Genomic DNA, 21,589 nt, shown 5'->3' on the forward strand with positions numbered 1-21,589 from the left:
AAAACCAAAGGGAGCCAACTTTTGCCTGAGTTTAATAGCAAAGCTGTCACATTTTACACAAATGAATATTGAAGTCTGCTGGCAAATGGGAAGGGGGTGTAGATGGGGGAGTGGAGGAGGAGGGAATGCTGACTGGACTCTTTTCAAAGTGGCTCCAGTTTTTAGGGGAGGGGCCAGATGCTTCCTTGGCAGGAGAGATGAAGTAGTTAAAATGATTACTAGCTAGGGGTTGGAACCCCAGGCTCTGGGTGTATATAAGACATCGCAGCGAGCGCAGAGCGGCTGTTGCTGCTGCTGCTGCTGCTGCTGTCAGAGCCAGATCAGGGCACACAGGCTCAGCTACTTGGGACACAGCGACCTGAGAAGGAAGCGAGGGAGGCTGCTGAGCTTTGCGCTAAAGCTCCTGGTTCACCTTTGCAACAGATACAGACACGGGAACCCCTAACCCTGCCTCCTGTCCCCAGACACACGCCCACAGTCGCCTGCACTCCAGCCGGGTGCCGCACGGGGCAGCCTGGCAGCAGATCCTCGCTGAAGGCGATGCTTAGAGGTGTCCTAGCTCCTGCGCTGGGAAAGAGGGAGTAGGACCCAGCAGGAAAGCAAGGAGGCTGCCGGTTAGAGCCGCCGGGGGCTGTGCTGCGGGAGGACATCGCCTTTGCTCCACTGGACACCTGCTGCAGAAGCCCAGCCACCATGATCCGCACGGCCTCATTAATTCTGGGAGCTGCGATCCTCTGCGCCCAGGGAGTCTTTGCCCGAAGGGTAGTCAGCGGTGAGTCAGGGCAGGGTACTATCTATCCTGTGAAAGATAGGGCGCTTGGGACTTTGGGGCACTATGAGGCAAGCTGCAGTAGGGTGGAGACTTCTCATAGAGTTGGAAAACTGTACTTCGTAGGGTTCAGAGAGTGGGTGAAAACTGTCCTCTTTTCCTTTCAAACCTCCATGCAGTACAGGAAAGTTTCCGTTTTCTAAAGCGCTTTCTATAGCTGCGGAGCAAGCTGTAGCTAAACCCGGAGCACGATTTTCTACTTTCTTTGGACGTCAGTGAGCGGAGCACAGGCAGGCAGGGTTGGGCACCTGAGAAAGGGGTGTGGTAGAGCTAGATAGACAGAGGATGGACACGAAAGAGCTGTGGCATGGCCGCCACCCCCTGTTGGTCCCGCTCCAGTCCCACCAGGGTGCCCCCACCAGGATGGTTCCTGAGACTAGCCCAGTTCAGAAGTCTGGATTTGCAGCCTTTGTTCTCAGGAGGGCTGACAAAGAAGAGAGGACAGTCACTGCCCTGTCGCCTTTGTCTCTGCACACTTTATTCCAACTTAGATAACTCAGGAAACAGTCGATGGGAGTAGGGTTAAAGGTTTGGCTTGCAGTGTACTTGGTAACAAATTTGTATTTGTGCATACAGAAGGGGGTAATTAAGTCTTTCAAATTAGTGAAAGGGTAAAAGTGAAGTTGCCAAGCTTCCTGGCTTTGTCTCTGATTTTTATTTTTTAGTGTCCATTGTCTAGTATTTGAGCAATTCACACCGTATCCACCTTTTCTTAGTTTGGGGAACATCTAACGTTAACACTATAGACAGTGACAGAGATGACTAGGCAGCACTGCTCGTGACAGCTGAATGGTCACCCGCAGTGAGAGCTCTTGCCTCACCAAACTGTTGCAGTGAGTTTGTGGAAAGTATACCGGTATTTTAAGGGCAAAGTGTTTGCTTCTAACACACAAGGCAGATGGGATCCCCTGGAAGCTTGTCCATCTAAGAACTGGTGTAGAAGATAGATGTGAGATGAAAGCAACTCAGTGAGTTTGGAAACATCTTTAGGATCCAGAAGCCGGCCTCTGACCTTCCACTCAGCAATCCATGCAATTCACTCAGTCAGGTGATTTTCTTAATTTTACAGGTAACTAATCCGTCTCCAGTAGCTTTTCACAGGGTGTTCAGAGCCTACGAGTTTAAGTCCTTGTCTGCCCTGTTTAGGAGAGGATGAAGAGGTGCGTCAGGATCTCTCTTGTGGAGCCAACTATATTTTGCATTACCTTTTTTATGCAAACAGATTGAATAGCTCTCGAGACTATGTTTTGAATATATGACGTTTTTTAAGCAAATCGAAGCTTTTAACTTGAACAGTGTTCCTTTGTTGTGTTCTTAATTATATGCCTTAAACTTGCAGAAAATCCAGCTCAAGTACTTTGTTGATGGAAAGTGTAATTTTCATCATACTGCTACAAAAAGTGATCCCAGACTTTTGGCTATGCTCTTCTTTAGCATTCATAGGCATCTTGAAGGTGACCTCTGGAAAATTTCTGAGTAACCGAGTATGATTTATTTGATTTAGAGTAAATGATGATGCTGACTTGAGATTTGAACAATTATTACTTAGTTATGTTTTTCTTATGAATAATTTGATTGTCTTCACATTGAAGTTTATCTTACCTATAAATTGATTTATGAATCATAGTATTTGATAAATTCCAGCTGTTACTGGCTAGGCAGAGAGCAGCCTAAAATCTGTTATTTTTGAAGCAATGATTTCTAACATTTCCACTACCAGCCTGTTGATGTTTGTTCTGAATGGTGCAGCAACCATTTCATGCCACTAGGGACCAGTGACCCAGTCTCCTCTAAAGTGCCTGGAGAGAATGGAGACAGGGTCTTCTCTTTCCACTACTTGGAACACCTTAGAACGCAGGGGAAAAAAATCTATTCATTAAATCTCAGGACAGCAATTTATAATTTTTGTGCAATATCAAATAATCACTTACCATGCCCTCAAAGACCGACACTGACCAACTTTATCTCCATATGTCTTTCATGTTTCAAAACATTCAACATTCTGATACTTTAAACACAGCATTTTAAAGAGAAAAATGTTTTAGGGATAAATACATTTCCAGCAGTTTCATCATTAGCTGATATACATAAGATTTACTGCTATCTGATGTAATAAGACAGTACACAGACACACACAGAAGACCATAATGATAATAATCAGTGTATTTACTGATTTATTTATGATTCACAGGAATCTAATTTGAGTATCTGATTTGTGTGGTGATTTCTTACTCTATGCAGATGCGTGGGGAACATCTGTTGCATCTCTAATCACTCAGTTCAGAAAGTCACTAGCTGGTAGTGGCATTTTTCTTCTGGTAAAGTTTAATGTTTGTTTTTTTTTTCTTTATGGTATAATATTAAAAGGGGGGTTTAAAACTTGGGGCTTCTAGTTTAGGAGAATATGTTTGGTAAGCAAGTGACATATTAAGGAAACATTTGAAATATTTTAATGAATTGTTTGTTTGTTTCATTTTTTAGAGTTTGGAGCACTAGTCCCCAACATCATCCTGCTGCGATGTGGCACTAGTAATACTTCAAGGCACCCCTCACATTTCTCCAGACCACACTTAAACGTACATCTTTAGCTCAGCTACAGTTGAGCTATACTTTATCTTAGAGGCTAAGCAATAACAGACATTTAGAAACAAGGGTAGTAGGCCTCCTACTGACTTCAGCAATCCATGTGTTTCATGGAATCAGACATACTTTTTAAACGTACAATTAACCAATCACTTTCCACTAACTTTTCTCAGTCTATGACTAAGTAATTTTCTCCATAATTTTGCAGAGAATAAAGAGTTCACTATTCACTAGAGAGAGATCTGGTTAGTGGGAACAATTACATGCGGACCTCTCTTTTTTTTTATATTAATCTCAGGTTATTTACTTTGTATCCCAGCATTAGTTCTCTCCCTCATTACCTCCCAATCCCACACTCCCTCCCTCATCTCCTCCCAGACCCTTTCAAAGTCCACTACAGGAACTGTTTCTGACATGAACTCAACGACTGGCTCCTTTACCCACCACTCCCCGGAGGGAGGAAGAGTCTTACTAGACCACAGAGGAGGACATGGCCACCAGTCCTGAAGATACCTGATAAGCTAGGGTCAGATGGAAGGGAAGGAAGACCTTCCCTAGTAGTGGACTTTTTTTTTTTTTTTTAGCACCTACAGACTATAGAGTATTGCATAAGTGATGGCCAGAAAGTGGCTTTAAAAAGTGATTCAACAGTAAGGAAGATATAAATGAAGCTGCATAACATAGTCTAGCTAATAGAACAATTCCATGACATCATCAGAGAAGAAAATGATGACAGTGCAAGTTGCAAAGATGCAATTACTTTAAGTATCTCTTGGGCAAGAAAGGAGCAAATTAATCTTATTACTAGGCATTTAATAAACTACCCATTTATCATAGGCATTATTCCTTAGTGGCTTTTCATCATTATCTTATGGTGGCAATATCTATCCATTAATGCTAAAAAAGCATCAGTAATTTAAAGAGGACTCTGAGAGGGGATATCCAGCTGATGCTCAATTAGTAACTTTTATTATTTATAACTCTCTTCTCTGACAGATATTCACATGCAGGTGCATACATACAGACAAATGTGAAGAGGAAAGTTTTTAAGTTGTTTTAATGTACTACTGATGCTACATCACTCCATGAAAATCTGACTACAGTGATAATCTTTGTATTTGAGACAACACTCAATGTAGGCTTTGTTTTATTAATAAAACAAAAAAGCAGATGAGACATCTCTCTCTCTCTCTCTCTCTCTCTCTCTCACACACACACACACACACATATTCAGAAATAGAGGTGTCCTCAAATTAACTTTTATTTAATTATTGAGCATGGAAAATCCACACTCAGAAACAAGATCCCAACACAAAATCCCGTGCTTATACCACCAATCAATAAGCTACCAATGGCTATATTAAATCAATGTCTCTAACACAGAGGAGATGTGTTTATCAGTCTCTTTATCCATAAAGTATTATAACAGTGTATTGGTTGAGACACATGTGGAGAAGCATATACATCATGGAAAATCTGTAGCAGGACCAATCAACTTGGTTCCAAACCTGAAATTGCAATTTTGAGCTGTGTCAACTTGGACAAACTATTTTTTTTTATGATTATTGCTTGTTTTTATTTTTTTTTTAATTTTTTTTATATTTTATTTTTTTTTATCAGTTACATTTTATTAACTCTGTATCCCAGCCGTGTCCCGATCCCTCATTCCCTCCCAGTCCCTCCCTCCCTCCCTCATCTCCACCGTGCCCCTTTCCAAGTCCACTGATAGGGGGGACCTCCTCCCCATTCATCTGATCCTGTTTTATCAGGTATCTTCAGGACTGGCTGCAAAGCCCTCCTCTGTGGCCTAACAGGACTGCTCCTCCCTTCGGGGGTGGGGAGACCAAAGAGCCAGTCATCGAGTTCCTGTTAGAAATAGTCCCTGTTCCCCTCACTTTGGGAAACCAATTGGTTACTGAGCTACCACAGGCTACATCTGAGTGGAGGTTCTAGGTTATATCCATACATGGTCCTTGGTTGAATGTTGGACAAACTATTAAACTCAGTGTTCCCCTTTCCTCTTTCAAAGATGGGAAGAGAGGCTGTACATCACACAGTGGCAGGAAGATGGAAAGGCTTTTGATGCAGGGTGTGCCTAGTGAAGAGGGTTGGAGGAAGGGCTTACCTGGATACCTAGTACGGTACCACCATGTGTTTTGAGGGAGATAGGAAAGAATTACAGTAAAGATCAACTTCTTGGATTCTACTAGATTTTCTTGAGATCAGATAATCTGGGTTAGGTGAGATTTATTATACAGCCCATTTTCTCTCTCTCTCTCTCTCTCTCTCTATATATATATATATATATATATGATATCTATATATCTTATATATGTCTTTATGTTTTTATGTACATATCTTATATGTCTTCTATGATTTTATTTAACATGATCTATATGTAACACTTATCTGATGTTGATTACATTTTATTATAGTAACAGAGCTAAAGAAACATTTGACAACCTTACAAATGCAAAGCATTCTACAATAAATAACTTGAGTAAAGTAAAAATAAATTATTGTTTATATTCATGATGAAACAAATTGTTATAACTTCATGAATTTGTCCTTGGTTTTGTGTCATTGCCAAAACCAGTTTCAAACTTTATCAGCATTCATGATTTTTCATAACTATGAAAAACCAAAATCTTTATTTCTAGAAATAACAACAGAATCATTCATTGTGACCATGATAGGAATGTTTAATAGTTATTAGTAAGAATTATCTGTAAATAAAAGTTCATATCTAGGTCTGTGCTGAGAGTATGTTTCTGTATTTATAAATTTAAAAGAAGTGAATATTTCCCTCTATAATTTTATGCAAATTTATTTAAAATAATTAAATAATGTTTAGATGTAGAGATTATTTCCAGGTGTACATCCAAAATATTTTCATAAAAGTAAGTACACAAATCTCTCCTGGAATTCTCTTTTTATCAATGTTCCCAGAACCTAGAGTGGGAGGTCTTTTGTAGACAGAACAAAAACTAATGTAATTTTCAACTAAAGATTCTGAATAGAGACTTCTGTATACGTTGTTAGTATGAATGTAGCCTTAGTGTGGCATAAATCACTGTATGACGAGCAGAAAATTTACCCCTGTCATAAAATATTTCTGGAAGTTTTTATTTGAATATGACATTTAAAAGTAAAAGTCAGAGAAAGTTTTCATGTGATCAACCAAGGCAAGAAGGGAAACCATCCTACTTGTTCTCTAGGAAGGCTGGCTTTTCCAGGAGTGAGAAAGTTGTATCAGAAGATCTGCATTAACAGAAATTGTCTGGGAATTAGGGCAACATTTGTTTCCCAGCTGTTGGAGTTCCACTGTGATAGCAGCCAAATGGGATCAGCTGAAGTGCAGCAGCAAGCTCTGAAGCTCCAGCTTCTGCTCATTTTGCCACAGACTGAACTAAATGTGCATAGTAAGGTAAAAATCAGGAGTAGAGTAGAATTATATGTAAAGGCACTCATCATGTCAGCATTAACTGATTCTATATAAGCCATAATAATTGTGCGGTGTGTTTACAATTTCTTGGAAACTGCCTTCCTCTCCCTGACCTGGTAGTGTCTTTCCAGTTCAAACATGAAGACTCAGCTGATAATCACCCAAGGTCCTTTAGGGTTAACCTCTCTCTTCCAGCTGATAAAAGGCTTCTGTCTTTATCCCTTCATGAGTTCTCTTTTTTGCCTCCATCAACATCTCTGTTCCTTATTGAGATCATGGATCACTCTATCAATAAGGAAAGACTGTCTGGCATAGAGTGCCATGGCTGACAATTTTTCCATGACACATGTAGCATTAGTGAATTATTTAAAATGCAATTCTTTGTCTAAGCATCATTACTCATTTTCTTTACAATGTAATATAGCATTAGGAATTTTGGCAACATACTTAGAGCCTTCCTATTCATTCTAGAGCAAACATTATCTTAATTTTATAAAGGAGCGAATTTCAAATACATTTCAAATGCATGCCCTAACCATGTATGAACTAGGGAAGAACTTAGTTTTCATATATATCAAACATAATTAATAGTAAATTTTAGTATATAAATCATATCCAGGCAGCCTTTTAAGGTACCCTGGTTTTGTTACATATAAATACATGTTGCTCATCCCAAACATCCTGGTATTCTGTTTCTCTTTCCATTGAGACCTTGCAAACAATCTTTAAAAAAAAGCAATCTTTTAAAAAAATGCTAGAGTGAAATAGAAGGCTAAATGTCTTAGGGGTGAAAATTTGGAACTTGAAAACTCAGGAGAAAGTAGCTAAGATATATTTGGAAACTTAGAAATATGTAAAGGATGTGCTAGATGAAAATAGTATGAGAGCTTGCTTTTTAAATACAATAATAAAAATACAGGCTTATAAGAATCATTGGAACCCCATAAGGAAGAACTATTTTAAACAATGAAGTCATCACAAAACTTAATATCTTTTTAAAATTATGCATGATTAATAATAGAAATAAGCATTGGTATTTCCATCACCTCATCTCAATGATTATTTCAGTCTTATTTGCCCTACTAAAGCCTTTAAGCTCATTTCCCGTTTCTACTGATGTGTTAATTTTTGTTCAAGTTAATTTAGCCCGTATGCTAATTTGCTTGTGCTTTTCAGTGGGCAGCTCCTGAGCTCAGGCCCCAGTCAGCTGCTTGTGTGCCCTCCTGAAATAACTATTTTATGTTTTCATCTTTTGTCAAGATCCTGGATGCTTATCAGTTAAATACTGTTGTTGGGTTAATGGTCTTCTGCCAGTTTCTGCTTGGTCCTGCCTTGAATGTCATTCAAGATCATAAATTGAAGCTTCAGGAGCTGGGGGTCTGCTGTAGTGTTGGTGTGTTGCTCAATATGACAGACTAAAATTAAGAGTACAAACTGTAAATGCTTAATTTATCACAGTATCTAAGCAAGATCTCCTACAACTGAGAACTTTTCATATGGGCTACAAAATTAAATAGAAAGTACAAGAGGATGTAAAACATTTTATGCAAGTACTGGGAGTAAAAACTCAGGTTTCATGGTTGCAGAGTAAAAACTACCTAGAGAACATCTCCTAAGTTCCATCACTTTTATAAATTAAAAGTAATATACTAATATTTCTAATATGCTAAATTTTATGCTATTACTGGGTGAGAAAGCACCTTTTAAATGTTTTTTTTGTCAGTTCTTTGATTATTTCACACAAGGTGTTTTTATTATAGTCATCCCAACTCTTTCCCTTAACTCTGCCCAGAACTGACACCACCAGCCTAACCCTTTTCAACTACATACCCTCCTCCTTTTAAAATTAATAGCTAACCAAATCTAATATGTGCTGTCCATATGCTTCTCAGTGTGGAACTATGTATTCAAGCATATTTGACTGACTGGTAGCCTCACCATTAAAGAAAACAGACTGTCCTTCCCCAAGAAGCAAGTTGTCCATAGTTTCTCAGTTAGAGATGGGGCCTCATGAGATGCTCCCCATTCTGTGCTAAAATTCTGACAGAATTGGATCCTGAGCAGGTCTTGTGCAGGCAATTACAACTGCTGTGAGTTTGTGACTATAGTGGTCCTGTCAAGTCTAAAAGAAGTTTTGAAATGCAGCCATTCCTGATGAGACCTGATAGACTAGGATTAGAGGGAAGGGAAGGAGGACCTCCTCTATCAGTGTACTGGGGAAGGGGCACAGGTGGGGAAGAAAGGGAAGGAGGTAGGGTGGGATTGGGAGGGGAGGAGGGAGGGAGCTACAGGGGTGATACAAACTGAATAAACTGTAATTAATAAAAATAAAAATAATTGAAAAAAGGAAGTTTTGATCTGGTCCTTCTGAATATTTAGTTCTTACATTCTTTCTACACCCTTTCCATGACAGTACCAGAACCTTGAATAGAAGGATCTGAAGTCCTATTGCTCGCAGAGTACTCTGTAGTCACTCATTCTTTTCATTTTGACCTGTGGTGAGTTTCTGTTATAACCACTGTCCACTGCACAAAGACTCTTTTCTGATGAGGTCTGAGAAGTCTCTGTGAGTAGAGACACATGAGGGAAGCCTTGATAAAATGTCTACTCACCAAAACAACAGTAGTGGGTTCATCCTTGTGGCCTGTCAGCTCCCCAGTTACTACTTCTTGACCAAATTTGCAATATTAGGCATGTGCTTTCTCTGAAGAGGTAGGACTGAGATTAATCAGAGAGTAGTCGTTTACTCCCCTAGCAGTCATGGCACTGCTGCACCCATAGATATAATTTGGAGAAAAGAATTCTTGATAGTATTTTCTGTTTTAATTGTTTTTTTGCTATTGTGGTTAACACCAAACTCATAAATAGAGAGCTCACAACCACTTTATTTATATTTTCTGTTGTAGGTCAAAAAGTGTGTTTTGCTGATGTGAAGCATCCCTGCTACAAAATGGCCTACTTCCATGAACTGTCTAGCCGGGTGAGCTTCCAAGAAGCACGCCTGGCTTGTGAAAGTGAAGGAGGTGTTCTCCTCAGCCTTGAGAATGAAGCTGAACAGAAGTTAATAGAGAGCATGTTGCAGAACCTCACAAAACCTGGAACAGGGATTTCAGATGGCGACTTCTGGATAGGACTTTTGAGAGGTGGAGATGGCCAAACATCTGGTGCCTGCCCAGATCTCTACCAGTGGTCTGATGGAAGCAGCTCCCAGTTCCGGTAAGCTGTGACTGGACCCTGAGGTGTTATTATACCCTACAGGAATCAGAAGGGCAAAAGGAAAGTTCTGATACCTAGAAACACAGAGACCACATGGTGCTAAGTGTCCCCATGGTATTCTATCTGTAGGAACTGGTACACCGATGAACCTTCTTGTGGAAGTGAAAAGTGTGTTGTCATGTACCATCAACCAACTGCCAATCCTGGCCTCGGAGGTCCCTACCTTTACCAGTGGAATGATGACAGGTGCAACATGAAGCACAATTACATCTGCAAGTATGAGCCCGGTAAGACATTGCGCGTGTTTATCCATATCAGACTTTGTCTTTAAGGTTTACAGCTTTTCTATGTTATTCCTATGAAAGGGGCATTATCTCAGAGCTTGTTTTGTTAATATACTGATGCGCATTATTTGCAGCAAAGTAAACCTAGCTGTGGGCTGAATAAAAGCAAATGGGTAGAAACATTTGGTGGCAAAGGTGTTTCCAAGAGAAAACAAGGATTTATACCAGGACCCAACTGTTCTGCTGTACTCATATTTTGTAAATGACAAACGTTTATGTGAATATATCTTAGAAACTTATGAGAATGTATGGGAAGTAGGCATAGGCTTGTGAGCAAAAGTTTCTTGGTTTATTCCTGCTGAGCTTAGGGGAGGGAAGCAGCTTTCTTCAGGCACATTACTTTGGCATGTCGTAGCATAATGCTTGCCATGTGGACCTCTACCTGAGTCTAACTGTGCTCCATAGTTAAAGGGAGTAAGGTTACGTTACACATTTGTCTTCTGACTTGTATCCCTCGAAAAGTGTTACTTTTGTCAATTTTTCTTTGAAATATTAAGTTACTTTTCATGCACAGCAAATGGGAAAATCACCTTGAACTAAGGCACATTAGTGTGGCTCCCTGCCGAATGTAGTGAAACTCAGTTTCTTTAATAAGACACCACAATTGAATTGGAATTTGAACTAAAAGAAGGACTAATCAAAAGTGTGCAAATATATATTTGATCATCGTCTTAGACACTCAAGTTATATACACAAACCTTGATATATTTATTTTTCTATTTTTCTCCACAACGTAGGAAAGGGTCATTTTGACTTTTCTGAAGGATTGTCAGCATGACCTCCTAATATGTGCCCATAGAAGGCAATTATAACCAAGTACCAATGCTCCTATTATTCTCTTGAAATTACACAATATCTTTTCTCATAAAGCCACACAGTACAAGGGATTATTGGATTAGAATTACCCTTTTCTTGTGTTTATCTTGCTCTTGAGTACATTAGCCAGGTTTTTATATCCCTGTTGAGTTTATTCTTTGCCCTTGGTTGCTAAATCTATCTTTACACACTTGGAAGTCTTTGCAAGGCTAAGTTTGTTATTCATTTATATTTTCTCTAATTGTGTCTTAGAGGAATACAGTCATAATTCATGATATTTTAAATTTGCTGCAACACTTGAAATTTATTAAGAAGGGGTTTAAAGGAATGAGTGTAGCTAAGTAATATGTATGGATATCTATCTATCTGTATAACATATATATATATATAATACCCTTATCAGTTTGAAATTTATTATTTACTTTCATATTTCTACTCCCATATACCATGACCAACAAGGTTAGAATGTTTTTTTTTAAAAGAACTACCCTGATTTTTCATGAATGGGATGCTTCAATTTTAAATTTATCCTCCTCCCTAGTGGAACACACACTTTTCTTTTTTTTGGTTCACTGATATCATGGATCTTTATGTCAAGACTAAATGTTGTATTTGTGTAAACTTGCCTTTTGTGGCTGGTGAGATGGCTCAGCAGAGAAAGGCACTTGTCACCAAGTCTAAAAACTGATGTCAGTCGAAGGGATTTATATCATGGAAGGAGAAAACCTACGCCTTCAAGTTGTTTCCTGGCATCCACATGCACACCATGGCACTCATGCCCTCAAACAACACAGAACAGCTGTAATTTAAAAAGTGAAATTGCCTCATGAGCTTCTGTTTCTAGATAAAAATAGCATTTATAGAATTAAGTTACTAGATTTTTATATTTAATTAGCCATCACATTCAAGCTTGTTAATAATGTTTTAAATGTAATTAGTTTGTTGACTAATAACATGTTTTATAAATTGATTCAAAACATTAGTTGACATTAGTTTAACCAGGGAATCTGGTTAAACTGCCAAATTGGAGAATAATATGAGGAGTAAGCAATCTTTAAAATATTTTTATGTTCCAAAGACTACAGATGCCATATGCAACTTTTATTTTGTCCATAAAATAAATGACAAATAATAAATTTCAATCTTTGAACAATGAAAACATTTATAGATTTTTTTTTCCTCAAGGCAGAGTTTTACTCTATAACTAAATCTGGCATGAAACAGAATAGCTTCAAACTCACTGGAGGTTTTATAAATTAAAGCATGGTATTGGCTAATAGAAGAAAACTGGAGCTTATTACCATAGGTCCAAAGAGCCCTATTAAAGAAGAAACCATCAGAGATACCATGATGGGATTCCTGAAGAAAGACATCTTTCCATTTTCTTTCAGTTTCCAAAGAAGAGCTCTATTCAGAGTGATGCACTTCCTGAATAGCATGATAGACATTCTGAAGGGAAAACTCCTTTGATTCCCTTCACTGCCAGAATATTACAGGAGTTATAGTATGTACATGGACAGCAAGACAAAGATCTTATGGTCAGGAATTCCTTGCTGTTACAACTTTCCAAATGTGAGGGTTAAGGGTTTGAGGGCGCCAAGGGACCACCACACCATTGGCCTAACCTGTGTGCCAGGAGTTTAATGGAGGCATGGAACTGGAGAAAAGCTGTCTTTGGGTGAGATTTGGGGAGTCAGGATGGAGGCCTTATAGCTAGTTGCAAGTGAAAGGAGACCTGAGGCCACAGTAGGCTTACTTATCAACCTGAGTGTGCTTCACTACAGAATGTGGGTGATGGGTAGCAGGGAGTTAGAAGACTTGTAGCTTATTTATGCCTTACTAGGGTTTGTTGTTGTTGTTGTTGCTTTGTTTTTTGCTTTTGTTTTTCTCACAAATACAATTTACTTTGGCTAAACTGGTTTCTTAGGGGGAATAGTATATGAGATAATAGTACCAGACCATGGTGAGAAGTCTCAAGAATTTCTTATGCATTTCAGAACTGAAAGATCTAATCACACAAAGCTAGGAAAGAAACAACTTGCAAATCTTAATTTACTGGTATTTAAGGGGCCCTACTGGAATGCACATCTAAAGAATGTCATGCTCTTCAGATGGCTGCTGCTTGATAGCAATTCCACGTGCAACTACGCAGTTTTCTGCTAATAATTACTGCACAGTAAAGGCTGCTCCATACAGAATTTTACCTGTTTCCTTTTGAATTGTGTCTTATGTCTTACATTTTAAATTCACAAATTGCTGTTTACCTATGTAACTTTGGGCCTCTTTGTCATTACTGATTGTAGCAAGCTGCCTTATGCACTGCACCATTCTTTATTGCTAAATGAAGTCTGGTGACAGAGGGAATTCAACAAATTGGTTATTTTATTTAGCCATAATTAAATATTGACTACTGTTAATTAATTTCTGTGCATTTATAATCAGAATATATATTTGACTACAAATTATTCAGAAATCAAAATTAACCTTTATTGTTGAGTGATACATTTCATTTTTATCAACGTTTGCATTTTCCTTGTTTAATTAGTATTCATGATTCTTGTGCTAATTATTTACAGAGATTCACCCAACAGAGCCTGTTGAAAAGCCGTATCTTACAAACGAACCTGCGGATGCCCATGAGAACGTGGTTGTTACTGAAGCAGGTGATTCTCCTCTGTGTCTTATCTGTCACTTAAGGAGCTGTACTTTGACCAGTGCTTCATGTTGACCTGAGTGAAATTGGGATGTGGTACATTAATTATGGAACCATAGACATTTACTTTTGAATTGCATCAGAAATAATTATGTGATGATGCAATTTTAACAGAAAAAATTTTCTTAAAATTTCCACTTCAAGTGGAAGTATCTAGTCTAAGACCAAGTGCTCAGCATTAACACATGTATCTGCAAAGCATTTCCCAATATAATATAGTAGGTATCACACAAACTGCGATATTGAATAGCCTGGAGGAGCACTTTGCTGCTGACTGTATGGGGATTGTCTGAGGTAGAGGTGAGGTATAAAATAAGCCTCATCATAGTTTCTACAGACTTCCTTGGCATAAATTACTCTATCTGACCAATTTCAAGGTATCCTAGTGATGTGTGGCATGTTGGATGGGATGGGCTCGCTATCTTGCTGTCACCCCAGACGACAGAGTAAAACCAAATGCAACCTGAGTCAGAGTGCCACATTGGGCAACAACTCCTCCTAATAGTCCTTAGACCCTTTTCAACATGACGTAAAGCTGGATGGACAGAAATATTTATCCTAATTCAGTAACACATAGTAACACATAGGTAACACATACATCAGTAACACCTAGGTAGCACTTTATATTTTTATTATTAATATTGGAAATAATAACAGTAATTTGAAAAAAAATATTTCACAAATCCTTAAAGTGTTTCATGGACCTGGTGGAGGTTCAGAAGAGAGGCTGAGAATTCTATAACCACTATTCTCTGAATTTTGATCCTACTAGACAGTCCTGTGATCTCAAGCGTGTGTGAAACACACACACACACACACACACACACACACACACACACAGAGAGAGAGAGAGAGAGAGAGAGAGAGAAACATGAAGTAAGGAAGGCTTTAGGAGACGGATCTTTTGTGTGGGGAGTGAGAGGTGACTTAGATTAAAATAAAATGTTTTCATATATGAACTTGAAAATATGTTAAATAACAACATGTCTCTAAATTACCTATCATTAGTTCCCACTAAACACACCCCTTAGCAAAAGAAAGAGAAAGCAGTGAAGTGAATTCATTATGGCCATTTTTTTTCCAGAATCATTAAGACTTGTGACATCGTTGACTAACTTTTAGTTCGCAAGCCAAATGCAATGTTACTCAGATTATTTGTCCATATACAGACAGTCTTGTTAAGCCTTTGAGCTTTTTGTTTTAGGTGTCTGATTTTAACATTATTCATAATATGTAAACATAATTAAAGTTATTAGTAAATAAAGTACAGCTATTTTTCCCTCTTGTAATGTTAGCATCATGATTAATAAAGTAATTTCATGCTCTGTAGGTCTTGAGTGTTTTAAATTTTCTTTAAAATCTACAAGAATACCTCTCATTATAAAGAATGATAGAGGAAGGTTAAAAGATTGTTTATTTTCATAATTTAATTAAATCATGCCATTGTCTCTAGAGTCTTATGTCTCTGGGTTGTGACTGCATCGCCACTTAGTACATGCTTATTGTCATTTAATCCCAGATACATTTTATCATGACACTGAGCTTATTGGCTAAGATAATTCGTTATCTGCTAGGTCAATAATGATTATAATAATTACTATTCCTTAATGTAAAGTCTTCTCCACTGATTCAGAAGAATTAATAAAATGAGACAGCTAAGATTATTAACATGTTATGAAAATTAGCCTGAGTCTGAATTGCAAATACAATAGAAATTTTAAAAGCATGCATACTTAATTGAGCATGTCAACCAGGACATTACAGTTTTGGTTATTTTCTTTCAAAGCATCCATCTATTTTTCATAAATTCTTGTATTTGGAATTTACTTTTTGGGTAAAAATTCTATTTTACCTTAATCTTTAGGGACATTTGTTCATAACTACTGTTGGCTTCTTGGTTGAGCTCTCAACGAACACTGTTTTCCTTTTGTAGGAATAATTCCCAATCTAATCTATGTTATTATACCAACGATCCCACTGCTCTTACTGATCCTGGTTGCTTTCGGGACCTGCTGTTTCCAGATGTTGCATAAAAGGTAAAAACATACTTCTGTCAAGATAATTTAGGGAGAAACCCCTTTAAACATACTTTAGGATATATTTCAAAAAATGACACCACATCTTTAACTTATATTAAAGAGTTCTGATGCTCTTAACTGTCATTAAAAACCCAGCATATAAAACTGTAGGACACACTTGGATTGTGAGGCATCCAGTGTCTCCTTCATATCTCACAAGTCCTGTGAATGGTTTGCCTTCCTGTTCCTTTTCTTTTCTTCCTTTCTTTTTTTTTTGTGTTTTTTTTTTTTTTTCAGTCAGGAAAATGGTGGAACTCTTCACTTGCTTTGTTGCGTAGTTAACATATGAGGTGGCTCTGAAGTTTGAGTACTTGTAATCTCATATGAGATGTACCATACTGTAGTCTCTGGATTGTTGAATAAAAAAAAAATGTTAAACCTCTCAATATGAATATCAAGCTATATGGCAAACTTGGTTTTTAAGATGTAGTATAGTTTCAGGATTCAAATCATTGCCTCTATTTTATTTCAAAATGACATTAAGATTAGGCAAATAACTGCAGTTATAAAGACAGTTGAGTGTGGTGACTTGAGGGACTTAGGCAGAATAATTATCAGTATGAGAACAGTTTGAGCTACTGAGTTCCAGAGCTATGGCATGAGACCTTGTCTCACTAATAACAATAATAAAATATTATTTTCCAAACACACACACACATATACACACAAATACCTGGGTTCTATCTGACAGCTATTTTAAAATAAAATTATATATCCTAATAGATTTCTTGGGACTTGTCAAACACTTTTCTATGCTTAACATTAGCCTTGATTCAGTGAAGTGAAATTTGTGAATGTGGTACAGTTTGTCAATTAAATTCCAAAAAAGTATAAATATGTATCAAAGGGAAAAAGTAAAAAGATGCATTTAAATAAAAAAGAGGTTTGATAGAATAAATGGCCTCCTTGTCTTATAGTTAAATAACTGATCGAAAGAATGCTTGCATCAGAGAAGGACGTAGAAATGATATCATTTTTCTCTTTTTTTGTTTCATCATCTTCTTTTCCTTAAATTAATTCTAAAGAACCTGAAAAGTAGCAACACCTGAAAAAATGCTAATTTTAAATGATTAATATGCATTTAGAAGTGATTTAATGTAGGAATGCCTTCAATTCAGAAAGTCAAGAGCTTAGGAAGCAGAGGGACTGTGAGTTTGTGTCCAATCTGGGCTTCATATTTAAACAAACAATCAAACATGCACTTTCAAACCAAACCAAACCAAACCATACCAAATCAAACCAAAACAAAACAAAACAAAACAAAAAGAAACAAAACAGTAACGTTTTTGAAAATATAAAAATCATTTATAATAAAAAATAAAGGCTGGTAAAAGAAAGTCCAGCAAACTAATATTAAATTTTGAGACCCTCTTGACTTTCATTGAAAGACGTGTGAAACACTAAGATTTTTTCCAGTGTTGCATATGTAATAAACACATTTCTTGCCCTAATTCCTAAGACTGTAGATTTCTCCTTGGGAAAGCAATGGTGGAGGAAGAACACACATCCTCTTTTTAGCCCAGACAGACTGTTAGGGCGGCCATGTAAACAGCACATCGGTTAGTCAACATTAAATATATGATTCAAATATTCTGCCTTGTCAAGTAACAGGTGCTAATGAGTGAGCAGTGGCATTGCCTCTAAGGTTTGTTCTGCTTTACCCAAACAGTGTCCATATTTGTTTAAAAGGAGTTTGGCTGTTTGCCCTTGTTTGAAAAATTTCGAGTGAGAAAATAAACCAAAAGTGGGCACTTTGAGTTGCCGGCATGAGCTGAAGTTCTCTGTTCATCATTCTTAGACCCTCCCCTTTTCCTTTCTTCCAGGAAAGCAAGGAGAAACTTCATCAAAGACTCCACTCCATTATCATCTGAGTGCCTTGCAGAAAGTTTAAATTCCAATCTGGTACACATGGCAGTTTCTCTCATTCCATACCATTTCCAAAAATAACTCTTCTTCCCTTAGCTACTAGAACTTTTTTTTTTTTTTTTCAATGCAGTTTATTCAGGAACCTTGAACAATCCTCGGACCCTGGGGAAAGCCAGCCCACAGCTTAAATAGCCTCTGGGTAGCCAACCCAGGTGTGCCACGTGGGCAAAGTGAAATATTAATTACAACTGAAGCCACATTGATAAGTTAAATATTTTTCTTACCGTTTACAATATTCTCCTCTTCATAAACTCTGCGTGACTTATTTTCTGTTCGTGCTATATTTACTTGGTAAAATTAACTATGTTGATCTCATTTATGTAAAGGAACAACCATGGAACATGAAATTTGGAATTTTATAAATCACAACAATACTCGACTTGGTACGAATGAACGAAGTTCTTTGCATTGTAATGCTTGAGGCTTTAGAAATAGTTCTTTATTGTCTTTAAGGAGTTCTCTAATTCTGCAGGCTGGTGGAATGGTGCAGGGTGTGTCTGTGAGGGTGGCAAAAGCTGTTAGAGGTTGAAGTATGGATTCCTAGGGGCAGAAGGAAGTACTAAAAATCAGGAGCTATGAACAGACCAGGTGAGAGGATATTCCCAGGAACCTAAAGCAAAGAAATACAGATTTTGACATACAATCGGTGGAGAATCCCTTGGTGAAACTTACAATCAGGCACTTTTTCAGGAGCCTGAACAGTGACTACTACAGGAAAAAGCACTCAGGCCCAGGCTACCATGAAGGCCTAGGTCCAATTCCAGAAAACAGAAGTTACATGTCAGACATGTCTAAGAGAAAGATCTCACGAGCTCTGAAGTCACCGAATATGCTTTTTTCTTGGGCTTACATTGGTTTGAGAGAGGCAAAATTAATCCTTTTAAAATTTATTTTTAATTTATCTATTCACTTTACATCCAGATCAGAGGCCCCTCCCTCCTCTCCTCTTTGTCCTTCCTTTCCATCCTCTTTCCCCCTCCCCCTCTCTTTTTCTGAGGCAAAAAGGAGCCCCACCCACCTAACCCAACCCAACACATCAAGTTACATCAGGACTGAGCTCATCCTTATCCACTGAGGCCAGAGAAGGCAGCCCCTTTAGAGGGAAGTGATCAAAAGCAGGCAACAGCATCCATGTTGTAGACAGCACCACTCAACTTACTAGAGAACACACATGAAGATCAAAGTGCCCATTGGTTACATATGTTTAGGGGGGCTAGCTCCAGTCCTTGCATGCTCTTTGGTTGGTGCTTCCATTCCTGTATGCTCCCATGCTTCTAGAGCCAAACCCTGACAACATTAACAGTATTCAGCTATGTTTTCAGACAGGAACCTAGCAGCAGCCATTCTCTGAGCGGCCCCACCCACCATCTGATTGAATGAGATGCTAAGACTCAGAGCTAAGCATTAGGTAGAGCTTGGAGAGTCCTGTGAAAGAGTAGAGGGGAAGTATGAAAGGACCCAGAAGGGATAACAATGCCACAGGAAGACAACACAGTCAACTTACCTAGGCACAATTAATCCTTCAGGATGTGAATGGCTTAAGTTCTGTTTAGGAAGACTGATGGCAGGAGGGCAATAGGAGGTTCCTTAGATTTAGGACAGACCATGTATTTGGATGGACTGACACTAATTATATTAGCCTTTATATTAGAGTGCCCACAAAGCAAATTTCAGAAACCAGGCCAAAGAAAACAAGTTTTTTTTTTTTGTTTGTTTGTTTTTTTTTTTTTTTTTTTTTTAGGGGGAGGAGTGGAAAGTTTTTGTACTCTGTCAGGCATTGTACCTGTGTAACGATGTTTATTTGTCTGTTTTCAACACTCATAAGAAGTTTGTCATCTCTGCACATTGGGATAATCTAGACTTTTTTGTAGGAATTTGAATATGCTGATGAGGAAAGAAGAACTCATGGTATCTGTCTGAGTGTCTCCATTTGGACCAAGACAAGCCCCAGTTTGGTACAAGTCAGGAACTGAATTTATTTCTTTTTTATGTTTTTCAGTAAAGGAAGAACAAAGACTAGCCCTAACCAGTCTACACTGTGGATTTCCAAAAGCACGAGAAAAGAAAGTGGCATGGAAGTTTAATAATTCACTGACTTGGCTCCAGAGAACAAAAGTAGTTTTGTAATTCTTGATCTGTGTAAGGAATGGCATCCTTAGCTTGGAATGGCTTGAAATCTCAAAGGATCTGCAAGATGAGCTGTAAGCTCCCTCTTGAGGCGAATCTCAAAATAATTTTTATATGTTCATAGATTCACTTACAAAATACGCTGAGTTAATCACAAGTGAGACCTGCTTACTCTGCTAAAGGATACACACAAACTTCATGTAAATGAAACGGGCCATGAAGACAAGATTTCTGTGGACGCATCTGGAAGCCCTTGTTTGGAATAGTTACTGTTGCCTTTTTTTTTCACCTTCATAACTTTTGTTCTACTTCATGTAATATTAGTTGTATTCAAATTTACAATATGCAGAAACATTTTACCTTTGCAAAAGTGATAAAAACAGTGTTATGATATTTATATTTTACATACATAGTGTTTTGATTAAAATACATACATAGTTTTTGATTAAAATGATTTCACATGGACACAAAGAAATATTTCCATAGGGAAAAACTTTCTTTTGCAGAAATAGTTCATGTTCTTTCCATTTCCCTGCTTTTAGTTCAACAAGGTTTAGGAAGTCTCTTCAGAAATAAGGAAATATTTCATTGACTGTGTTATAAATCTACTGAAACATTTAGAGGCAAGAACTGTCTAACTTCAATTGTGCAAGACACGTGCCTTACAATTATTCTTAATTTAAAATTAAACAGATTTTTGTAATGAAATATCTTTACTAATAGTTGTATAGACACCAATGTCGTCAACCTTGAAAAAAATGGCATCCACAGTACAAATTACAGGTCTTCACACGTTGCCTATACAGTTGCAAGTTGTCTGAATGTGGGCAGTCAATGTGGCTCCTCCCTGTCAACCAAACAGCTTGGCTGCTTGAAGGTTCAGCTTGGCCCTTGAGTCAGACAGCTGCAGTTTGGCAAAGGTTTCCCTAACTGAGTTTAGCTTACCTTGATAGACAATGGTTTTCAGTAGTGTGATGCTAAGCAGAACACACTGATGTAACAAATTAAAAAAGAAAGGAAAGAAAAAGAAAACTACAAACCACATCAATTAATGGGCCATGGACTAGAGGTCACTGATGTTTGGATATCTTTGATGAGTGTTGGTTATGATTGTGAACTGTGGCTTTCCTTTGTCTGTTGGGGTATCTTCAACACGTGGCGTTTGTTCTTCTCAAAAGAGTGGTAACTATTTTGTCTTCAAATGTCCCTGTGTTACTTTTAACCAAATAAAGAGTTCTTGTTTCTGAAGAATGATCCCTGGTGTTGTCTATATTTTTAAGTGAACAGAGTACAGATGTGTCAGATGTGTTTCATAACTACCTGAAGGTGAAACAGGCATTGTGTGTGTGGAGAGCCTGCAAAGCAAATGTGTAGAATGGACATGAAAGTTCCATGTTTCTCTCTGTTAGTCTTTTTCAGTTAGACAATAAAGCACTTCCTTAAGTAGAGTTTGTTTTTCAAAGAAGCGGCAAAGAGAGCCCTAGATTTTTTTTTTCTGCTTTGTGATGGAGA

The 21,589-nt window shown here is 37.9% G+C and overlaps 2 protein-coding genes across 2 annotated transcripts in view; one reads left to right on the forward strand and one right to left on the reverse strand.

Moving 5' to 3' along the window:
- Nucleotides 1-241: 241 nt before the first annotated feature.
- Chodl (chondrolectin) lies at nucleotides 242-21,331 on the forward strand. Its single transcript, XM_021626366.2, has 6 exons — nucleotides 242-772; nucleotides 9,764-10,073; nucleotides 10,203-10,360; nucleotides 13,810-13,896; nucleotides 15,880-15,982; nucleotides 19,950-21,331. The coding sequence occupies exons 1-6, from the start codon at nucleotides 694-696 to the stop codon at nucleotides 20,032-20,034; spliced, it is 822 nt and encodes a 273-aa protein (XP_021482041.1). The 5' UTR covers nucleotides 242-693; the 3' UTR covers nucleotides 20,035-21,331.
- The window catches only part of Tmprss15 (transmembrane serine protease 15), a 130,808-nt gene continuing 122,966 nt past the window's right edge, over nucleotides 13,748-21,589 (reverse strand). Inside the window, exon 26 of the mRNA XM_060370672.1 lies at nucleotides 13,748-13,962. Coding sequence (XP_060226655.1) covers nucleotides 13,915-13,962 — 48 coding nt within the window. The 3' untranslated portion in view covers nucleotides 13,748-13,914. The remainder of the gene's footprint in view (nucleotides 13,963-21,589) is intronic.

This window comes from Meriones unguiculatus, chromosome 17 (genome assembly GCF_030254825.1).
Source record: "Meriones unguiculatus strain TT.TT164.6M chromosome 17, Bangor_MerUng_6.1, whole genome shotgun sequence".
Lineage (NCBI taxonomy): Eukaryota > Metazoa > Chordata > Mammalia > Rodentia > Muridae > Meriones > Meriones unguiculatus.

Bases quoted from the DNA above. Each gene is read 5' to 3' on its own strand.
- Chodl (XM_021626366.2), top strand. From the start codon at position 694: ATGATCCGCACGGCCTCATTAATTCTGGGAGCTGCGATCCTCTGCGCC. The intron at 13,897-15,879 runs GTGATTCTCCTC...TTCCTTTTGTAG, and splicing joins CGTGGTTGTTACTGAAGCAG to GAATAATTCCCAATCTAATC. The intron at 15,983-19,949 runs GTAAAAACATAC...TATGTTTTTCAG, and splicing joins TTCCAGATGTTGCATAAAAG to TAAAGGAAGAACAAAGACTA.